Source organism: Bombina bombina, chromosome 3 (assembly GCF_027579735.1).
Source record: "Bombina bombina isolate aBomBom1 chromosome 3, aBomBom1.pri, whole genome shotgun sequence".
NCBI classification, from domain to species: Eukaryota; Metazoa; Chordata; class Amphibia; order Anura; family Bombinatoridae; genus Bombina; species Bombina bombina.
The window spans coordinates 299,924,604-299,943,686 of NC_069501.1; the positions used below are offsets into that span (position 1 = coordinate 299,924,604).

Sequence of the window (19,083 nt, forward strand, 5' to 3'; positions counted from 1 at the left end):
TATGCATTTATTGTATCTAATGAAAACAAATAATGCTATCAAAGACCATAAAAAGGCAGAATAGTTTGAATAAAACTCCAAAACCCAGTTCCTAAAAAAGGAACTGGAAGAAATACCCCAGAAGATTCCAGGTCTGAGCAGCGCTTGAACCCCATGGGTGCCCAGCCATGGAACCAAATAAATTTCAAAGAAGTCTTAACCTGCCCCTTACCAGCCAAGCTGGAATACGGCATGTACATCGCAATATTAGGGAGCTGATTTCGAACTGAAAAATTTCCAATTATAAACATGTTACTTGGGAAGGAACTCAGGAATTCGTTCCTTAATAAGAACAACCAAACTAGTATAAGCTGAAAGTTTTAGTCTTAGAACTCAATCTTGAAGCCCAGAGTAACAGTTAAGAATTGAATCCAATTATAAAACAAATAATTGATTATCTTAGAACAAAAGAAATATGGATTTTTAAAAATCACAAAATTCTTCTAGCTAAAATAGCTAAAGACATAGATTAACCCTCATTTGCGAAAATATTCAATAAAATGAAGACACAAATGTAATTAGCATGATAGTCCAGTTTAAAGGACCAGTCAATACAGTGGACCTGCATAATCAACAAATGCAAAACAACAAGATAAATGCAACAGCACCCAGTCTAGTAAATGTTGTCCCTTTAACAATGCTAAAATAAATCATAATCTGATACTTGATCTTAAAGTAAACAGAAAAAATGAAGCAATTGCAATATCCAAATAAATCACAGGACCAAGAAAAGTACCTGAAACTAAATAATTTTCCATAAATAAGATACAATTATCTAAAGGAAAATAAATACTATTTTGCTATAGAAACAATAGCATAATTAGTAGGAGTAGAGATAGCCCCAATAAATTGGAGAACCCTCCAAATTGAATTTAACTGCTGGCAAAGAATATAGTTTAAAACCTTTGAAGAAGGAATAAAAGAAAATTCTCAGCCTATTCCATTCCCTAGTATGGGGAATTGGAAAGAAAATCTCTGAAAACACAGAAGAATAAATAGGCAGAAATAGTGTCAGCTAGTCTTAAAGAACTAGATACCTTAATATCCAAAATAATCAACACCTTTTCAACAAAGAACAAATGTACTTTAATAATAAAAAAATAATAAAAAAGTAGATTTGTTAGTGTCAATATCTGATGAAGAGAATTTCTGAAAGAGAAAAAAACATCATCAGAGAAGGATAACTCAGTATGTTGTTGGTCATTTGAAACTTCAATAATTAAAAAAAGAAGTGAAAAAGACCTAAAAATTTTATTAGAAGGCACGAAGTCAGACAAAGCCTTTAAAATAAAATCAGAAAAATATTTCTTATAAATCTTCTAAATATTTCTTGCACATAAGATGTAAGAATGGCAATAAATACTAATGGATTCTGCATGTAAAAGTATATCATAATAACTTATTACAAACCATAGCTAAAGATAAACATTTATAACATTTAAAATAAATGAACTTAGCTTTGGTAGAACTGAAACTCAGTTAAGCGTTTTTCCAGAAGTGGCTTCTGATTCAGGGTGAATCTGAGACATCTTGCAATATGTAATAGAAAAAAACAACATATAAAGCAAAATTGATCAAATTCCTTAAATGACAGTTTCAGGAATGGGAAAAAAATGCCAATGAACAAGCTTCTAGCAACCAGAAGCAATAAACAATGAGACTTAAATATTGTGGAGACAACAATGACGCTCAAATTTTTTAGCGCCAAGAAAGCCGCCCACATTATTTGGCGCCTAAATGCTTTTGGCGCCAAAAATGACGCCACATCCGGTAACGCCGAAATTTTTTAGCGCAAAAAAAGTAAAAAAAAAATGACGCAACTTCCGGCGACACGTATGACGCCGGAAATGACAAGAAAATTTTTGCGCCAAGAAAGTCCGCGCCAAGAATGATGCAATAAAATGAAGCATTTTCAGCCCCCGCGAGCCTAACAGCCCACAGGAAAAAAGTCAAATTTTAAGGTAAGAAAAAATTGATTGATTCATATGCATTATCCCAAATAATGAAACTGACTGTCTGAAATAAGGAACGTTGAACATCCTGAATCAAGGCAAATAAATGTTTAAACACATATTTAGAACTTTATATAAAAGTGCCCAACCATAGCTTAGAGTGTCACAAAAATAAGACTTACTTACCCCCAGGACACTCATCTACATGTAGTAGAAAGCCAAACCAGTACTGAAACGAGAATCAGTAGAGGTAATGGTATATATACGAGTATATCGTCGATCTGAAAAGGGAGGTAAGAGATGAATCTCTACGACCGATAACAGAGAACCTATGAAATAGATCCCGTAGAAGGAGACCATTGAATTCAAATAGGCAATACGCTCTTCACATCCCTCTGACATTCACTGCACTCTGAGAGGAAAACCGGGCTCCAGCCTGCTGCGAAGCGCATATCAACGTAGAATCTAGCACAAACTTACTTCACCACCTCAATGGGAGGCAAAGTTTGTAAAAACTGATTTGTGGGTGTGGTGAGGGGTGTATTTATAGGCATTTTGAGGTTTGGGAAACTTTGCCCCTCCTGGTAGGAATGTATATCCCATACGTCACTAGCTCATGGACTCTTGCTAATTACATGAAAGAAAATGAAACTGACAGTCTGAATGAAGGAATACTGAATATCCTGAATCATGGCAAATATAAGTTTAAACACATATATTTAGAACTTTACATATAAAGTGCCCACCATAGCTTAGAGTGTCACAAATAAAATAAGACATACTTACCCCAGGACACTCATCTACATATAGTAGATAGCCAAACCAGTACTGAAACGAGAATCAGTAGAGGTAATGGTATATAAGAGTATATCGTCGATCTGAAAAGGGAGGTAGGAGAAGAAATCTCTACGACCGATAACAGAGAACCTATGAAATAGATCCCCTAGAGGAAGACCATTGTATTCAAATAGGCAATACTCTCTTCACATCCCTCTGACATTCACTGCACTCTGAGAGGAAAACCGGGCTTCAGCCTGCTGCGAAGCGCATATCAACGTAGAATCTAGCACAAACTTAATTCACCACCTCCATGGGAGGCAAAGTTTGTAAAACTGAATTGTGGGTGTGGTGAGGGGTGTATTTATAGGCATTTTAAGGTTTGGCAAACTTTGCCCCTCCTGGTAGGATTTTATATCTCATACGTCACTAGCTCATGGACTCTTGCTAATTACATGAAAGAAAATATAATATTTTTAATATTAAAGTTTTTTTCAATTTGTACATAGATATTTTAAAGAATGATATAGTTATACTATTCTGTTTTCAGTTATAGTTCATCTACTTGGTATTTTTCCAGTAGCAATTGACAATAAGGAAAAAAAAAATTAAAAAATTTCCAAATGGTGTTAATATTCCTTCACCAACTACTGCAACTAAATTACTAGTGTGATGTGTCTAGAAAGAGAAAAAAAATGGAATAATATAATCTGTACTTACAATTTTTTACGGCATTCGCTGGCTCTGTCAATTTTAAATTCCGGCAGACTGATAAATCCCTCTGCTTTTTCTTCCTGGGAAGAAACATATAAAACACTTCTTCATTAAAAGAAATCCCTTACTAAATTATTTATTATCATCTGCAATGTTTCTAGTACCTGTATATTCAGTGCGTATTATCCTAAATCATTTTTCATTATTAAGAAACACTAGACAATAACATATACAAGGCGGATTCTAATTAACATAAAAAAATACTGCAGAGGACTCATAAAATAAAATTAAATGCAAATGTTATATTTGTATTTATTCTTGGCGTATATAAGATTAAAGTAATATATATTAAAGTATGACTATTTTTTCTATATTCTGTTTGATTGAGAGAATTATTTGCGATGCTAAAAAATATATAATTGGTAGTAATAGCAATAAACAAGTGTAATAAATCAAAATGCTCAGTTAATTGGGATCTACATAATTAATTCACACTTGCTAACGCATTTTAATTAAACTGAGGAAACTTCTTAAATGCAATAATGAAAAGCAAACAAGCCGTTGCATATAATACAATCTGATACAAAATAAAGTAAGTAGAGTGTTCTTTATATTTGTTAGTGTTATTTTTTATGGCGATGGTATAAAAACATAATACAAAATTGTGAATCTAGTCAACAAGAAAGATTACAGATTTGTATGTGCCTAGGGCAGCAGTATTTAGCTGGAGGCAGCATATTTTGATTGTTAGTGCTATGTCATGATGCCATCCTTTTGAAGTAATCTTTTATTTTCTAGTTTTATTACAAAATCAATGAATCCTGGTTATCTAGTAGGAGCGTAGGTCTCCTCAATGCATCGCTGGCCTCTGATTGTAAGAAATATATGAGGCAAAAATAAGTTAAAATTGTTGATGGTGAAAGAATTAAATGTCCTAATGCCTAGGGTACTGCATGATATGGGTACCATGTACTAAAGGGCCAGTAAACCTAGCAAGTAATGTTATATAAACACGTTTCTAAAGCAAATTGTTATATAGATATTTAGCAAAGAAAACAGAACGCCGCTCCTGGCTCTACTGAGCGGGTCTATTTTCTTCTGCTATGTGCATTGTGGGTACGCAGTCTAGTCACAGCGCGCCCAATCGCGGTATTAAAATCAATGTAGCTGGCTCCCGCTCTGGTAGCGAGCTACATTGAGTTTAATAGCGAGATCGGGCCAGCTGTGATTAGACAGCATGCCCAGATGCACTTAGGAGAAGAAAACAGAACCGCTCAGTAGAGCCAGGAGAGACGTTCTGTTTTCTTTGCTATTTATTTATCTAACAATTTGCTTTAGAAACCTGGCGCTAAGGTAATTTTATATAATTCTACACTATGTGCAGAATTATATAACATTATTTGCTAGGTTTACTGGCCCTTAAGTGAATGGATATCAGGCAGGATACTAGGCAATATAATGCATATCAGGCAGTATACTGGATGCAAGCAGGATACAGGAAACAAAGCAATATACAGGGCAGGGCAAAAACAGGCCAGTGGAAGCTGTTATTGCAATCACTCAGCACAGAATGATGGCCAAGCAAGGTCATATACAAACTTCAGTACCTGAGGACACTTAGGTGGGAGTTTCTTAAATTAGGCATGACCCTTTAAATCTCGAGAGTGGGGGTGTGTGAAGCTAACTCTCTAACTGAGCCAGACGCACATACCGAGAGCTCCTCAGCAAAATTTATAAATTTAAGGCCCTTTATAGATTAAATTGGTGGTAAAAGACCTAAAAGGCATAACTGACGGTTGCTGGTTCAGGGTATCACTACAGCTTGGTGAAATTGCATTGACCTGAGCAAAATTGAGGGAAAGTGATCTGGGGCCTGGTGGATTGGTCTGAACTACCTGATATCGGCGTTACAACATCTGAAAAGGGATCAGTAAACTACAGACCTCTGGAGGGTAGGGGCTCCGCTCCGGAGTCTAAGCTGACATCAAAGTTATAACTGAAGGCTAAAGACCACAGCGGGGTACATCTTCTTGTCACTCAGCAGACTGCCACGGAGCGCCCTGCTAAACAACAGTGAGTACAAACTTCAAACGCCGCCCAACATATCCCACAACCCAGCCTACATTAACCATACCACATAACCTGCTGCTTGTCAGCGAAATCCTTGGTGCTGAGTCGCAACATGTGAGAAAGACACCGGACTGTGTGTCCTTTGGTGCGAACCGCCATCTTCTCACTAAACGCACTTTAAATTAAGCCTGAAACAATCCACCCTACAAAATCAACTGTTGTTTGGAGACCATAGTCCGAATAGTGCCATTTACTAAACATCATCACACACATCCAGAGGCGATAGACCGGCTTGGTGCAAGCTGTAAGCTACCAAAAATACAGGCACAGAAAAGCAGCAGAAATTGTTGTAGAGCTGAGGTGCTCTAAAGTGCATTATTAAAGCTATACAAATAGAGAGACTTTAAAGCAGAGCCACAAAGAAATATAAATAAAATCTGTGAAAACAATACCTAGAAGTATGCTTGACTCCTTAACTCCAGCAAAATGCTATGCAAGTAATAGGCTAAAGACACCAAAGACCCCTTTAGAGACAGGAGAATTTCATCTTGTAAAGTCGCTATTCTATATCAGGCCTTCATGACGCATTACTCAATTCATGAGTCTCAGGGGTACTCTATAGGGGCATGCCACTCATAACATAAAATGGTGAATCTAGGTAATACTCAAGCCATGCAGATGACATACTCATAGAAGTAGACAAGGATATTTTAGTGAAAGCCTCTCCCCTATAAGGGTAAATTCCATTCCGGGGACATGTACTCATCAATTCATCGAGATACTTACCAGAGAGTGTTTGTGGATATCCCTACATCTCTCAAAATGTCTTCCAGAAAATCCACTAAAGATAAATAAAGTAAGACCTCATCCCTGAATACATACTTTGGCCCCAATTTATCAAAGTCTGGCGGACCTGATCCGACAGTGCAGATCAGGTCTGCCAGACCTCGCTGAATACGGCGAGCAATACGCTCGCCGTATTCAGCATTGCACTAGCAGCTCACAAGAGCTGCTGGTGCAATGCTGCACCCTGCAGACTAGCGGCCAATGAGCCGCCAGCAGGGGGGTGTCAATCAACCCGATCGGGTTGATTTCTGGCGATTTCTGTCCGCCTGCTCTGAGCAGGCGGACAAGTTATGGAGCAGCGGTCTTTGTGACCGCTGCTTCATAACTGCTGTTATCCATTCGAAGCTTGATAGATAGGCCCCTTTAAATCATCTAAACCACTGAAACAGATTAATCAACCAGATATAGAAGTTGAAGAAGAAATGGATTCAGATCCAGAAACCACAACATCAGATACAGACCAGACTCCTCCGACTAAAGCAGACCTAAAATCCCTAGTTTCAAAGCAATATATCTCAACCAGTTTTGAAAAGCTATGGGATAAAATAGACTCTGCACATGGCAGTCACTACCAGCCTGACAGAAATCAGATCAGATATAGCTGAACTTGGAGGCAGAATAGATACACTGGAAGATCATACAGAAGCAATCACAGAGGATATGACTGGGGTTTCGCAAACTATATCCTCACATCAACAAATGTTCACAGATATGCAAGACAAAATAGAGGACTTAGAGAACAGGACTAGAAGAAGTAATCTAAGACTAAAAGGAATTCCAGAAGCAGTTACCGGTAGGGATCTGCCCACCTATTTGCAGCAACTTTTCAGAAGCATAACGGGAAACAATGGAGATACAGAATTTACTATGGAAAGGGCCCATAGGGCTCTGAAGGCTAAATCCAAGGGAGAGGCTCCACCACGCGATGTAATAGTGAAAATGTTACTCTTCCTGGACAAGGAAATGATACTCTCAGCATGCAAATATAACCCTACCTTCAAATTCCAGGGGTTGTTTGTTCAGTTCTACCAAGACCTATCCCTTAGGACTTTACAAAGATGAACTCTCTATGACCTCTTACTTGCCTGACTAAACTACCTCCATGACACCATTGGAACCTCAGGCAAAGAGCTACATTTCAGAAATCTCCCAGAGGAGCGAGGTTGACGGAAGATGGCCCAGGGATGCTTGTAGGGCCTGAATATCTAAAATAGAGTATCCTTTTATAAGACTTTCTACTGGATAGCACTAGAGAGTTTAAAGTCTTGAGACTTTCTATGGTTATAACTCTGAATGAGTAGTCATGTTATAAGATTCACATTAGGTGTTACCTTGTTCTTGTTATTTACAGTTCTTTGGGTAACTCATAAGTAAAGTGGGTGTCCACTACGGACAATATATGCCTATAGGTGATGCTTTGCTTATGGCTGTTTTTTTTTTTACAGCACTTGCACACTCACATCAATGTTGATGTTATTTGTATTACCATTTAACCCTTTCGCGAGGGTGTTACTATGTTTGTTTTTTATTTTTACTTTACCAGTTTCTTCTTATACCCACGCAGTCAGGCACGTTCTCTACTTGGATATATACATCACTGATGCACGTGATATATTCCCCACAGACACAATATGGAGGAATTGGATAGAAAATGTTTTTCACCAGATAGATACTTGGTATAAAAACACTATAAAGATACGTCATAGCTAATATTTGGCTCAAGACACAATTCAGAATAATGGTCCCAAACATTAAACTGATCTCTCATAACGCGAGAGGTCTGAACACAGATGTCAAAAGACAAGTAGCGATGAACCAATACTTTAATATTAAAGCCAATATCCTTTTTTTACAGGAGACTCATTTTATTAAACACCAAGTACCTAAGTACTGGTCCAGACACTTTCAGCAGCATCTACTATCACAGATGATGAAGGGAGATATCTAATAGTTAAAGGTCAAATCAACAACACAGATATAGTGCTCTGTAATATATACGCACCCAATGAGAAGAAAAGCAGAATTCTTCACCCATATATTGTATCTCCTAACTCATTGGTCCCAAAATAGGATTATTATGGCTGGGGATTTTAGTATCAGCATGTCTCCAATTACAACATCCAATTGGGAGGTTTTGTCCCACAAGAAACAACAACATAATCGTGATATTAAATACATACGGGAACACCTTGCATCCCACACTCTTATAGATACTTGGCAGGCCTTAAACGTTACCACCGCCGACACCACTTATTACTCTGCCGCACATAAAACTTACACAAGGATTAATTATATCTACGCCAGCCAGATTTTCACTCTATTTTATTGTCATCTGAGATCCACACCTGCGTGTGGTCCGATCACTCTATAATTTCTTTATTGCTAGATGGGGTTTAAGATAATAAAAGAGAAAAATCATGGACTTATGACCCACAACACTTTAAACAACCCTCAGCCCAGGACCACATCCTAAAACATCTTAAAGAATACTGGGACATAAATGTAGATACAACCTCCAATCCTTTATATACATGGGCCACTCAAAGTATATTTAAAGGGTTTACTAATACAAGGAAAAGCAGCACATACCAGACAACTCCAACAGCAGATATCTAAATTCCATAAAGAGATAGCTAGTCTAGAGAAGATTCATAGACTCACACACAATACCGGTGCCTTGCGGACTTTACAACTAAAAAGAACAGCATTGGCTGATTTACTAACTAAAAATGCAACTAGAGTATTACATAAATTGAAAGTACAATATTTTATATTTGCCAATAAGCCAGATAGGTATCTGGCACATAACATACAGGAGAGAAATAAAGCCATGGCTGTTCCTCTCATTCAACAGGCAGATGGTAATACGATATCATCTCCTCAGGGGATGATGAGTTCGCAAAGGTACTATGGACAACTCTATGATGGACATAAAACTATACATTTACAAACTACTGTACAGGATTTACATAGATTTCTATTGAATGCTCACCTCTCAGTTATATCTGAGAAAGACAGGGAAATTCTTAATGCCCCTTTATCTCCTGCAGAGGTAACACAGGTTATAAAAGAATTAAAAGTGGGTAAGGCAGCGGGACCAGGTGGATTTCCGGGAGATTACTATAAACTGTTTTGTACGACACTACTGACCCACCTTACAAAATTCTGTAACCATCTCTTGGAAGGTTATGAGATACTATCGGAATTATTGGGAGCTAAAATAGTGGTCATTCCTAAAGCAGGGGAAAATCCTAAATTGTGCACCAGCTACCGCCCTATATCACTTAGAAACCAGGATCTAAAGATCTTTACTAAAATATTGGCCAATCGTTTGAAAACAATATTGCCATCCCTCGTCCACCCAGACCAGGTGGGATTTGTAGCGAATAGAGAGGCCCCTGACAATATAAGAAGGATGTTAAATATAATAGATTATCTTGGTAGGGAAGGGATGCCTTCTCTGCTTCTGTCAGTGGATGTGGAGAGGGCGTTCGATAGGGTAGATTGGAAATATATGATGATGGTTCTACGTCATATGGGCTTTGACGGTCCTTTTATTAAGGCAATCCAGGCGATCTAATCTACTCCTACGGCACAAGTGGTATTGGCGTGCTACAGGTCCAAACCATTCCCAATACGGACTGGAACATGACAGGGTTGTGCTCTCTCTCCCCTAATATTTGCAATTTGTATAGAGCCCTTGGTGGGTAGAATATGATTGTCCCCAGACATAACCGGTGCAAAAATAGCTAACCAAGACTACAAACTCACCCTGTTTGCGGATGATATTTTAGTTACAATCACAAAGCCCTTGATATCTCTCCTGAACTTATATAACCTTTTTGAAAGGTTCTTACAGATCTCTGGGTATAAAATTAATCTTGAGAAATGTGAAGCGTTACCCCATACTAGGAAAACTATAGAGATTAATTTTGAATTTAAGTGGGTAAAACCTTATCTCAAGTATTTGGGGATACAGCTGACAGCTCAGTTTTACCAATTGTATAAATATAATTACATACCACTATATAAATCCATAAGGCAAGACCTCCAGAAATGGAAGAAATACACCTTTTCTTGGTATGGCCACCCCTCTGCAGTCAAAATGAACATTTCCCCATGACTACTCTACATATTTCGAACTCTGCAAAATCCCAACCTCAGAACTGTCCACACTACAAAAAGAGTTAATCGCTTATGTTAGAGGTAACAAAAAGAGAGAATACCTTATATCTAATAATTTTGATACATCATAAAACTTTGGGAGGGGTGGCGTCCCAAATTTGTTAGACTATTATAAAGCAGCAATAATTTTCCAAACAATGCTGATGGGGAGATGACAGGGGGATGTTATTTGGCCTAAATTGGAGGCGGGGTTGGAGGGTCTACCATATGAAGATTATATATTGTGGAGTGATCAAATCGGTAATACATCTACATATAGATCTCCAACATATGAATCCACCAGACAAGTTAAGAAATGGATATCAGAACACAACATAATACTACCCCTTCATTCAGTGATGATTCCACTTAGAAAAAATTTACCTAAAGAACTTCATATTACTATAGACAAATGGGCCAACAAAGGACTGTACAGGGTAGCGGATGTTCTACTTAACAACAAACTTATGACTTATACTCAGATTCCGGACAAACTGAGACCGATGGGGCCAAGGTTGTTACAATACCTACAATTATCCTAATCCTTATGGAAATATTTAGGTAATACTAGGGTTCAACCCCCTCACAGCATTAGAAAAAATATACTCCTTAGCTGCTAGACCTAAACACACAATATCCATTTTATACATAGCTATTCAAACAAACAATAATACTCCCAAGACATCTCTGATGCTTAAAGGGACACTGAACCCAATTTTTTTCTTTTGTGATTCAGATAGAGCATGCAATTTTAAGCAACTTTCTAATTTACTCCTATTATAAATTTTTCTTCGTTCTCTTGATATCTTTATTTGAAAAAGAAGGCATCTAAGCTTTTTTTTTATTCAGAACTCTGGACAGCACTTTTTCATTGGTGCGTGAATTTTTTCCACCAATCAGCAAGGACAACTCAGGCTGTTCACCAAAAATGGGCCGGCATCTAAACTTACATTCTTGCATTTCAAATAAAGATACCAATAGAATGAAGAAAATTTGATAATAGGAGTAAATTAGAAAGTTGCTAAAAATGTCATGCTCTATCTGAATCCTATCTGAATCCTGAAAGAAAAAATTTGGGTTCAGTGTCCCTTTAAGTGGGAAGAGAACATTAACATCACTTATGAAAAACATATATGGGAGAACATACTAGGTTCGGTCAGCAGAGGTTTGATTAGCACAGATTTTCACGAAAATTCTCTTAAAGCAGCATATCGTATCTTACACCAGTCGTAACTTCCCACATGTCGCAAACTAAATCAAACCTGTGCTATAGAGGATGTGGGAAGGTGGGCACCTTGAAGCACATGTGGTGGGATTGTGAAGGGGTCAAACAAATCTGGCACTCTCTGTCGGCCTTGATTAGCACTGTACTAGAGGAGGAGATACATCTCAATATATCACAAGCATTACTACCTATAGGCAACAAAAAATATAACAAAGATATTAACACATTTATTAGAATAGTATGTACAATTACTAGGACAGCCATAGCTTACCATTGGAAGGAGGGGGTACCATCATGGAAGGAAATAAGGAATAAGATAAATAATACATTTAGAATGTGTGATCATGGATCATGAACACCAGAGAGTCATTTGAGAAGGTCTAGTTCTATTGGATCATGAATAATACATCTACCACATGATACTTATTCAAATCTACTATATGGATACAAATTACAGGGTGTGCATGTGAGACTAACTACATGGTTTATATAATGCAAATCTCAGGAGTATACATAAAACTTACTATATAAGGTAATTTACACAGGATATGTGTGTGTGTTTTTGTTTGCTTTTTTCCCTTTGTTTTGACTAATGTATTTTTCTTTACGATTTTTCACATGATCAACAAGTGATATCTGTATGATGATATTCTGTCAATTAACCCATAATTGAATGGGTATTTTTTTCTTTTTCTCTTTATATTTGTAATGCAAATTCTAATAAAAACATTTAAACGTAAATCTTGAGAGTGTTGTGCACATGCCTAGTAAGAAGTAATCAAATCCTGCTGTTAGCAGAAGAATGGATTTGGTGTTCCATATGCTGGCTCCTTATAACTGCAACTAATGATGCTCATAGGTTGTGTACTGTTTAACTCATATGCTATAATGCACTGAGTAGAAATGTAATGTAGCCTTCTTGTAGATAGCCAACAAGTAAAAGCCCATATAAATCAGGTTTTAAATAACAAACAATTCATTAGATATCACTTTGCCAACAAATAATGGACTTAAATTATGTGATTTTTGTAATAAATTTGCTGAGTGAAAGAAATTTGAAATTCCATGGTTATTCTTGGGAACCTTTTTATCAAAATGTAAAATGAGATCACTTTAGAAAAAAAAGGCGAAAAAAATCTTATACCTTAACGAGAAAAACAATGGCTAATCGTTCCCCTTTAGAATTAACATGAAGTTATATCTTAGGTGTTTATGTTTAATTGGAGCATACATATTTTATTTTCCCTTGAAAAAATAGGAAAAATTATGACCCCTTAATTAGGGACTACACTAAACCCAAATAAAAGACCAACAACACTTCCTGGGGTATAAAAGACTGCAGCTTGTTTTATTAAATAACATAAATAACATATAAATAAAAACAGATAAATATCCCCAATAACAGAATTAACATTAATAACCCACGGGGCTTGCCAAGTAACCCATTGTACCTCTGTTCCAAGGAGATCCCCTCAGGAACCATTTGAGATCTCTCCTGCCTCAGCAGGAGGTACCCTAGCAGAACTCCACAAACCACAAAAGGCAAGCCCCCCGCCAAGCTGCGACAAGTATAGTACACCTCCACAGCCGTGCTCCCAGGGAGGGAACTTCTACTCACCGTCAGGTCCGGATAGAAGATGATCCTACTTCCTGTTCCACCACAATTAAGACCTACCCTGTGAGCCCACCACTGACCTTAGCTAAACCCTGCTCACTTGCCCTGCTTTGGGGTCACAGGCCCCTCTAAAATTGTAATTTCTCCAGGGCTGACATTCATAGTGTGGGGGATTTTGGTGTACAAAGAATTATTCTAAATGTATATTAAATGTTTTACTACTACATATGGATGAATGTCTATATTTTGACACTGAAATGGCAGAACACATTTTGCCCTTGGTATGTCTTTAGCTAATCATGTGTATCTATAGATAAAAGGTTAGTGATGTTAAATTTCAGACTATAAGAACATTGCAAATATATTAGTTGCAAATAAAACCACAATTGTTTTGTTTTTTTAAAAGTGTATTTCTATTTTATAATAAAATATTTATAATCCTAATTGGTATTGTCAGTTCCTCCGCCCCCCTTTATTTACTCTTTTGGCTGTGCTGTGATGTATAGAGCACCATAACAACTGCCTAACACCACACAAGAACCAGGATCTTGGTTAAAGGGACACTGAACCCAAAAAAAAATTCTTTCATGATTCAGATAGAGCATGCAATTTTAATCAACTTTCTAATTTAATCCTATTATCAATTTTTCTTCATTCTCTTTCTATCTTTATTTGAAAAAGAAGGCATCTAAGCTAAGGAGCCAGCCAATTTGTGGTTAAGAACTATGGACAGCACTTGTTTATTGGTGGGTGAATTTATCCACCAATCGGCAACAACCACCCAGGTTGTTCACCAAAAATGGGCCGGCATCTAAACTTACATTCTTGCTTTTCAAATAAAGATACAAAGAAAATGAAGAAAATTTGATAATAGGAGTAAATTAGAAAGTTGCTTAAAATTGCATGCTCTATCTGAATCACAAAAGAAAAAAATTGGGTTTAGTGTCCCTTTAAGTTGTAAGGGTATGTTTAGGTGTGAGAGTAGCAGATGCCGACCATGTAAGTCAGTCTTAGTATCCAGTTCGTTCAGGTCAGAGGTTACAGGAGAACATTATCAGATCCAGTCTTGTCTAAATTGCACATCTAATTTTATCATCTATGCACTACCTTTCACCTCATGTAAACTGCATTATGTAGGATTAACAACAAGGGATATTAGATCTAGACTTTGTGAGCATCTAGCCACGATCAATATTGGAAAGTCTAAAACTCCATTGGTGCAACACTTTTTGAACAAGCATAATAAATCTGATCTAAACCTTAGATGGCAAGCTATTGAAAGGGTGGTATGCCCAAAAAGAGAAGGTGACAGAATTAAATTACTTAAAGGGACAGTTCACCCCAAATTTTTCTCCCCTTTACATTGTTCCCAATGATTCATTTTACCTGCTGGAGTGTTTTAAATTGTTTACAAGTAGCTCCTTTACCCCTATTTTTGGCATTTAAAATAGCTGATGTGTGTATATATATATATATATATATATATATATATATATATATATATATATATATATATATATATATATATAAATGATATGTGGTATCCCAACCTATACTGAACGTTTCTATACTGGAGTATATACTATTGAATATCCTAAGTAAACACAGCCAGCAGAAGAGATTACACTCTCAGTGGGGGGCATGATAGTTAAGTAATAAAATGATAATTTTTACTTTGGTTTTCTAGACAAATATAAGATAAGGAAGCAAGTCTGTGTACATTAAAGTGATAACATAATGAGATCTGATATTACCTGAAGCTCAACCCATTGTAATAGGCTGTGGTTTAAAAGCACAAAACCTGTGGAAACAGCTGGCTACTGAAGAAATTCAGTAGCCGGATCTGGCTACTGAAGAAATTCCACCTATTTGGTGAAAAATTAATAAAATATTAAGTATATATTATCGGATAATTATTATACATGAATAACCAAATAAGGTTTATATACTAAGGGCTAATTTGCTACACACATCGGGGAATGGTGGCCCTAATTATTGTATAGAGTGTTTCAAAGAATTTTATATGGTCTTCTCTTCAAAAGAAACGTGTATAGGAGATATTAAGGGTTAAGTAGAAAATCAATTAGGCTAACAGCTGCGTTTAGGGGTGTAACAATACATTTTTGTTTTCATTGGTTATGTTTAGTTTATAGGTTAGAGCTCTCAGTCAGGTTGTAGATGCCTGAGGAAACAGCGTGCCAGCTGAGAAACTAGTTGCATGATTTTAATACATAGTGGGAACTTTTTGTACACTGTGTTTTTATATTATTTTATTAAAAGTGATTTTATACTTATCACTTGACTGAGAGCCTGTTCTTTTGCTGTTGGAGACTATGCCCCTGATGGAGGTGTGTGAGAGCCCAGGAACAGTGAACTGGGACACAGAGATCCCAGTAGGTGCCACTAAGCACGAGTGAGTGCTGCCACACTTGTGAGTACCAGTCTATTGCCATTGTATATATGTATACTGCTTGTACGATATCACACTAGGAGGTGCCCTTCTGTGTTTTGTTTGCAAAAGCACAAAGCCAGCTACTTCATATACACAAATAAACCGAAAAATGCAATTTCTCATAAATTTTATACTCTGCAGCTGGTATACGTCATTGAAAATACATTCATATAAAAACAATTTTACAGTGTATTGGATATTCACCCTACAGACTAGGGCTCCATCAGGCTTTAACTCAGAGTTTGATCTAATGAATTACTGGGAATGAAATACCACTTTAAATACTTAGGGAAAGATGCTACTATTTTAATCTGTGGAGTAACCTTCAGGTTTATTGGTATACAGTCTTTTAAGAGAATAATGTATAATACTGTGTACACTTAACACATTCTGTGTATGTACATAAGTTGTATGCTTACCTGGGTCTAGATCTATAAAATAGGTGGTGTTCCACTTATATCTATATACCTATACTTTTTGTATATAGGTGGGCCCTCTTTGTGTTATATTTATATACATGTCTAAAGATGGTTGTTAACAGCAAATTCCTTATCATTGTACATAAATGTAAAATACTTTTTGTTATTTGTTTCTGCATTGATTGGCATTATTAGTATACATGTTTGCTTTAATTAAAGGGAAATTCCAGTCAAAATTTAAATGCACATAGATGAATTACATCTTTGAATAGAAAAATATTTGCAATATACATGTATTAGCGAAAGTGTTTCTAGTAAAAGTGATCACTGTTTTAATGCTAACATTTTTCTCTACAAGTCAAGCATAGTTAGATATTTTCAGTGCATCAGCATTTTAAATACTGCAGCTGTTCAGAGCACCAGTGGGCCTTGTAATATGTCATAAATTAACAAATTGAGTCATTACCAGATGGTACAAGTACCTTAGGCTCTCTGAGCAAGTGTTTTGTTTAAAATGCTGGTGCACGGTGCATACTTAAATACACTTTTGAAACCTCTAATGCTTTTATTAGAAGCATTTTTGGTAATACATGTATATAACAAAAAATGCATCCATGTGGATTCCAATTTTGTCTGGAATGTCCCTTTAAGTGACAAACTCCCACTTATGTTTTAACCAATGGGATACATAAGCTTTTCTTTTAAATATTGATTGTGATGTGTGGTATTTAGCTATGATTACGGCTCATTAGCCAAAAAGCTTAAGCTACCTTGTGGGGATGGATGTCTCATTACTTTGTATAAAGTGGAGTGCCTCCGGATACTTTTTATCCATGCTTTAAATAAAGTTTATGTTTTTACTTTTTCACTTCTGCCACATTTTTTCTATTTACAGAGCAGTCACAGCCACTCTTTACATAGGCTTTCTAAGGGCTTTAAAGTGGCTGGACTTCTAGATTGTCAAATGAGTTAATCCACTTTAATATTCAACTATCCACTGTATATTTGAACATTTACATGTGACATTTAAATAGTACGCTTGAATATTGATTCTCATATATGTACATTAAATTCTACTAGAATTATCATATTTAAAGGGACTATATCATCAAAAAATATAATTTTGTAATTCAGTTATATACATTAATTAAAAGCTTTATTTGCACATTAACATTAATTTCTATGAAGGTTTTTGAGTAATTACATGTCAAAGTGCTGTCTTCGGGGCATCCATTTTATAAGGTCTCTTTGGCAAGATTTGTATAAGTGAAACTGTAGGCAGAGATGATGCCAGTACATATTACCTTAGTACATGTAATAAACAGGCAATTGATGTTAAAACACTTCCCCCTTTCATTATCATTGTGTTTTTAACTCATCTGTCTTTTTTTATTTTTATTGTTATATCCACTGAGTGCTGTGCTAACCATCAGGTTAAGAATACATAAACATGTTATGTTTGTAGTGTTTTTATTTAAGAGGACTAAAGTGCTGATTGCCAGGAAGCAATGGAACACTGAGGAATCAAGAGAAAGCTGTAGAATCAGTGTGAACAGAGCCACAGAATGGAGCAGTACTAGTAACTAACTGAAGTCCACCGTTTAGATGTACTGAGAGAGGGGTGGAGTTTGGTGCAGAGCATAACAGGAAGCAGCTGAGTGAGAGACTGCAGAGTTATGTGCTGGAGGAGGGAGGTGCGTGTAGTTGATAAAGGTGGATGTCAGAAGACAGGACGTGTCAGTGGTGAGGTGATGTGATGCTGGGGTTTGTTGTGATATTATAATATATAATGCTCTCTTCCTAGTTTGTGCTCTGACTTGTAAATGTATATAATTGTTGCAAAGAAGCAGGGGCGGGGACAGTGTTGTTGAAGTGAGGAACCAGGAAATAAAGTGTGTAGTTAGTTGCTGTATAAATGGACTCTGTGTCAGATATATTTCTAAACCACCTGGATTTACAAACACTACATTTTGGCGACGAGGATTATGTTTGAACCCTATTGCTTTGTCTCAGCAAACAGTGAGTAACCTGCTGCAATACACACACAAGAATGGCTGCATGTAATGAATACAACTTCCCTATGTTTGATTCTGATGCAGAACTAAGCTCAGTAGGCCCAAGATGGCTAAAATGGATTCAGAGATTTGAAAATTATCTTATTGCTTTGGATGTTACTGATGCAAACAGAAAAAAGGCTTTACTGCTTCATTTAGCTGGAGAAAAAGTGTATGACATTTATGATACCTTGTCTGCAACCACTGACTCATACAATGATGTTAAAGATAAACTGACAACATATTTTCTCCCTAAAAAGAACACTCAGTATGAAATATACACATTCAGACAGGCAACACAACAGGGTGATGAACCTTTAGATGCATTTCAAACCAGGTTACGTTTACTAGCAAAGAATTGTGAGTTTTCTAATGTTGAAAATGAGATTACAGCACAGATAATACAAAGCTGCACTTCTTCAAAACTTAGGAAATATGCACTGAGACAATCTGAACTATCTTTAAAAGATTTGCTTGATTATGGCAGAACATTAGAAATTGCTGACAGGCAAGCTGCAAGCATAGAAAATAGATCTACTGAAGATCAGTTTATTACAAATAGAGTTCAAAAAGACAGTTCAACAGTACAGCCCACAAAAAAGAAACAGATCTCATGTGTGTTATGCAGGAACTGTGGGGGTTTCTATCCACATAATGGGACTTGTCCTGCAAGGAATAAGCAATGCAGGGCATGTGGGAAATTGAATCACTTTGCAAAGCAATGCAGAACAAAACTGTATCAAATACCTCAATCAC

At 36.6% G+C, this 19,083-nt stretch overlaps 1 protein-coding gene across 1 annotated transcript in view; it reads right to left on the reverse strand.

Annotated features, from left to right (window-relative positions):
* Window positions 1–19,083, reverse strand: part of CNKSR2 (connector enhancer of kinase suppressor of Ras 2) — a 1,108,533-nt gene that overhangs the window by 327,062 nt on the left and 762,388 nt on the right. The window contains exon 18 of the mRNA XM_053705261.1: window positions 3,489–3,562. Within this exon, the coding sequence (XP_053561236.1) occupies window positions 3,489–3,562 (74 nt within the window). The remainder of the gene's footprint in view (window positions 1–3,488; window positions 3,563–19,083) is intronic.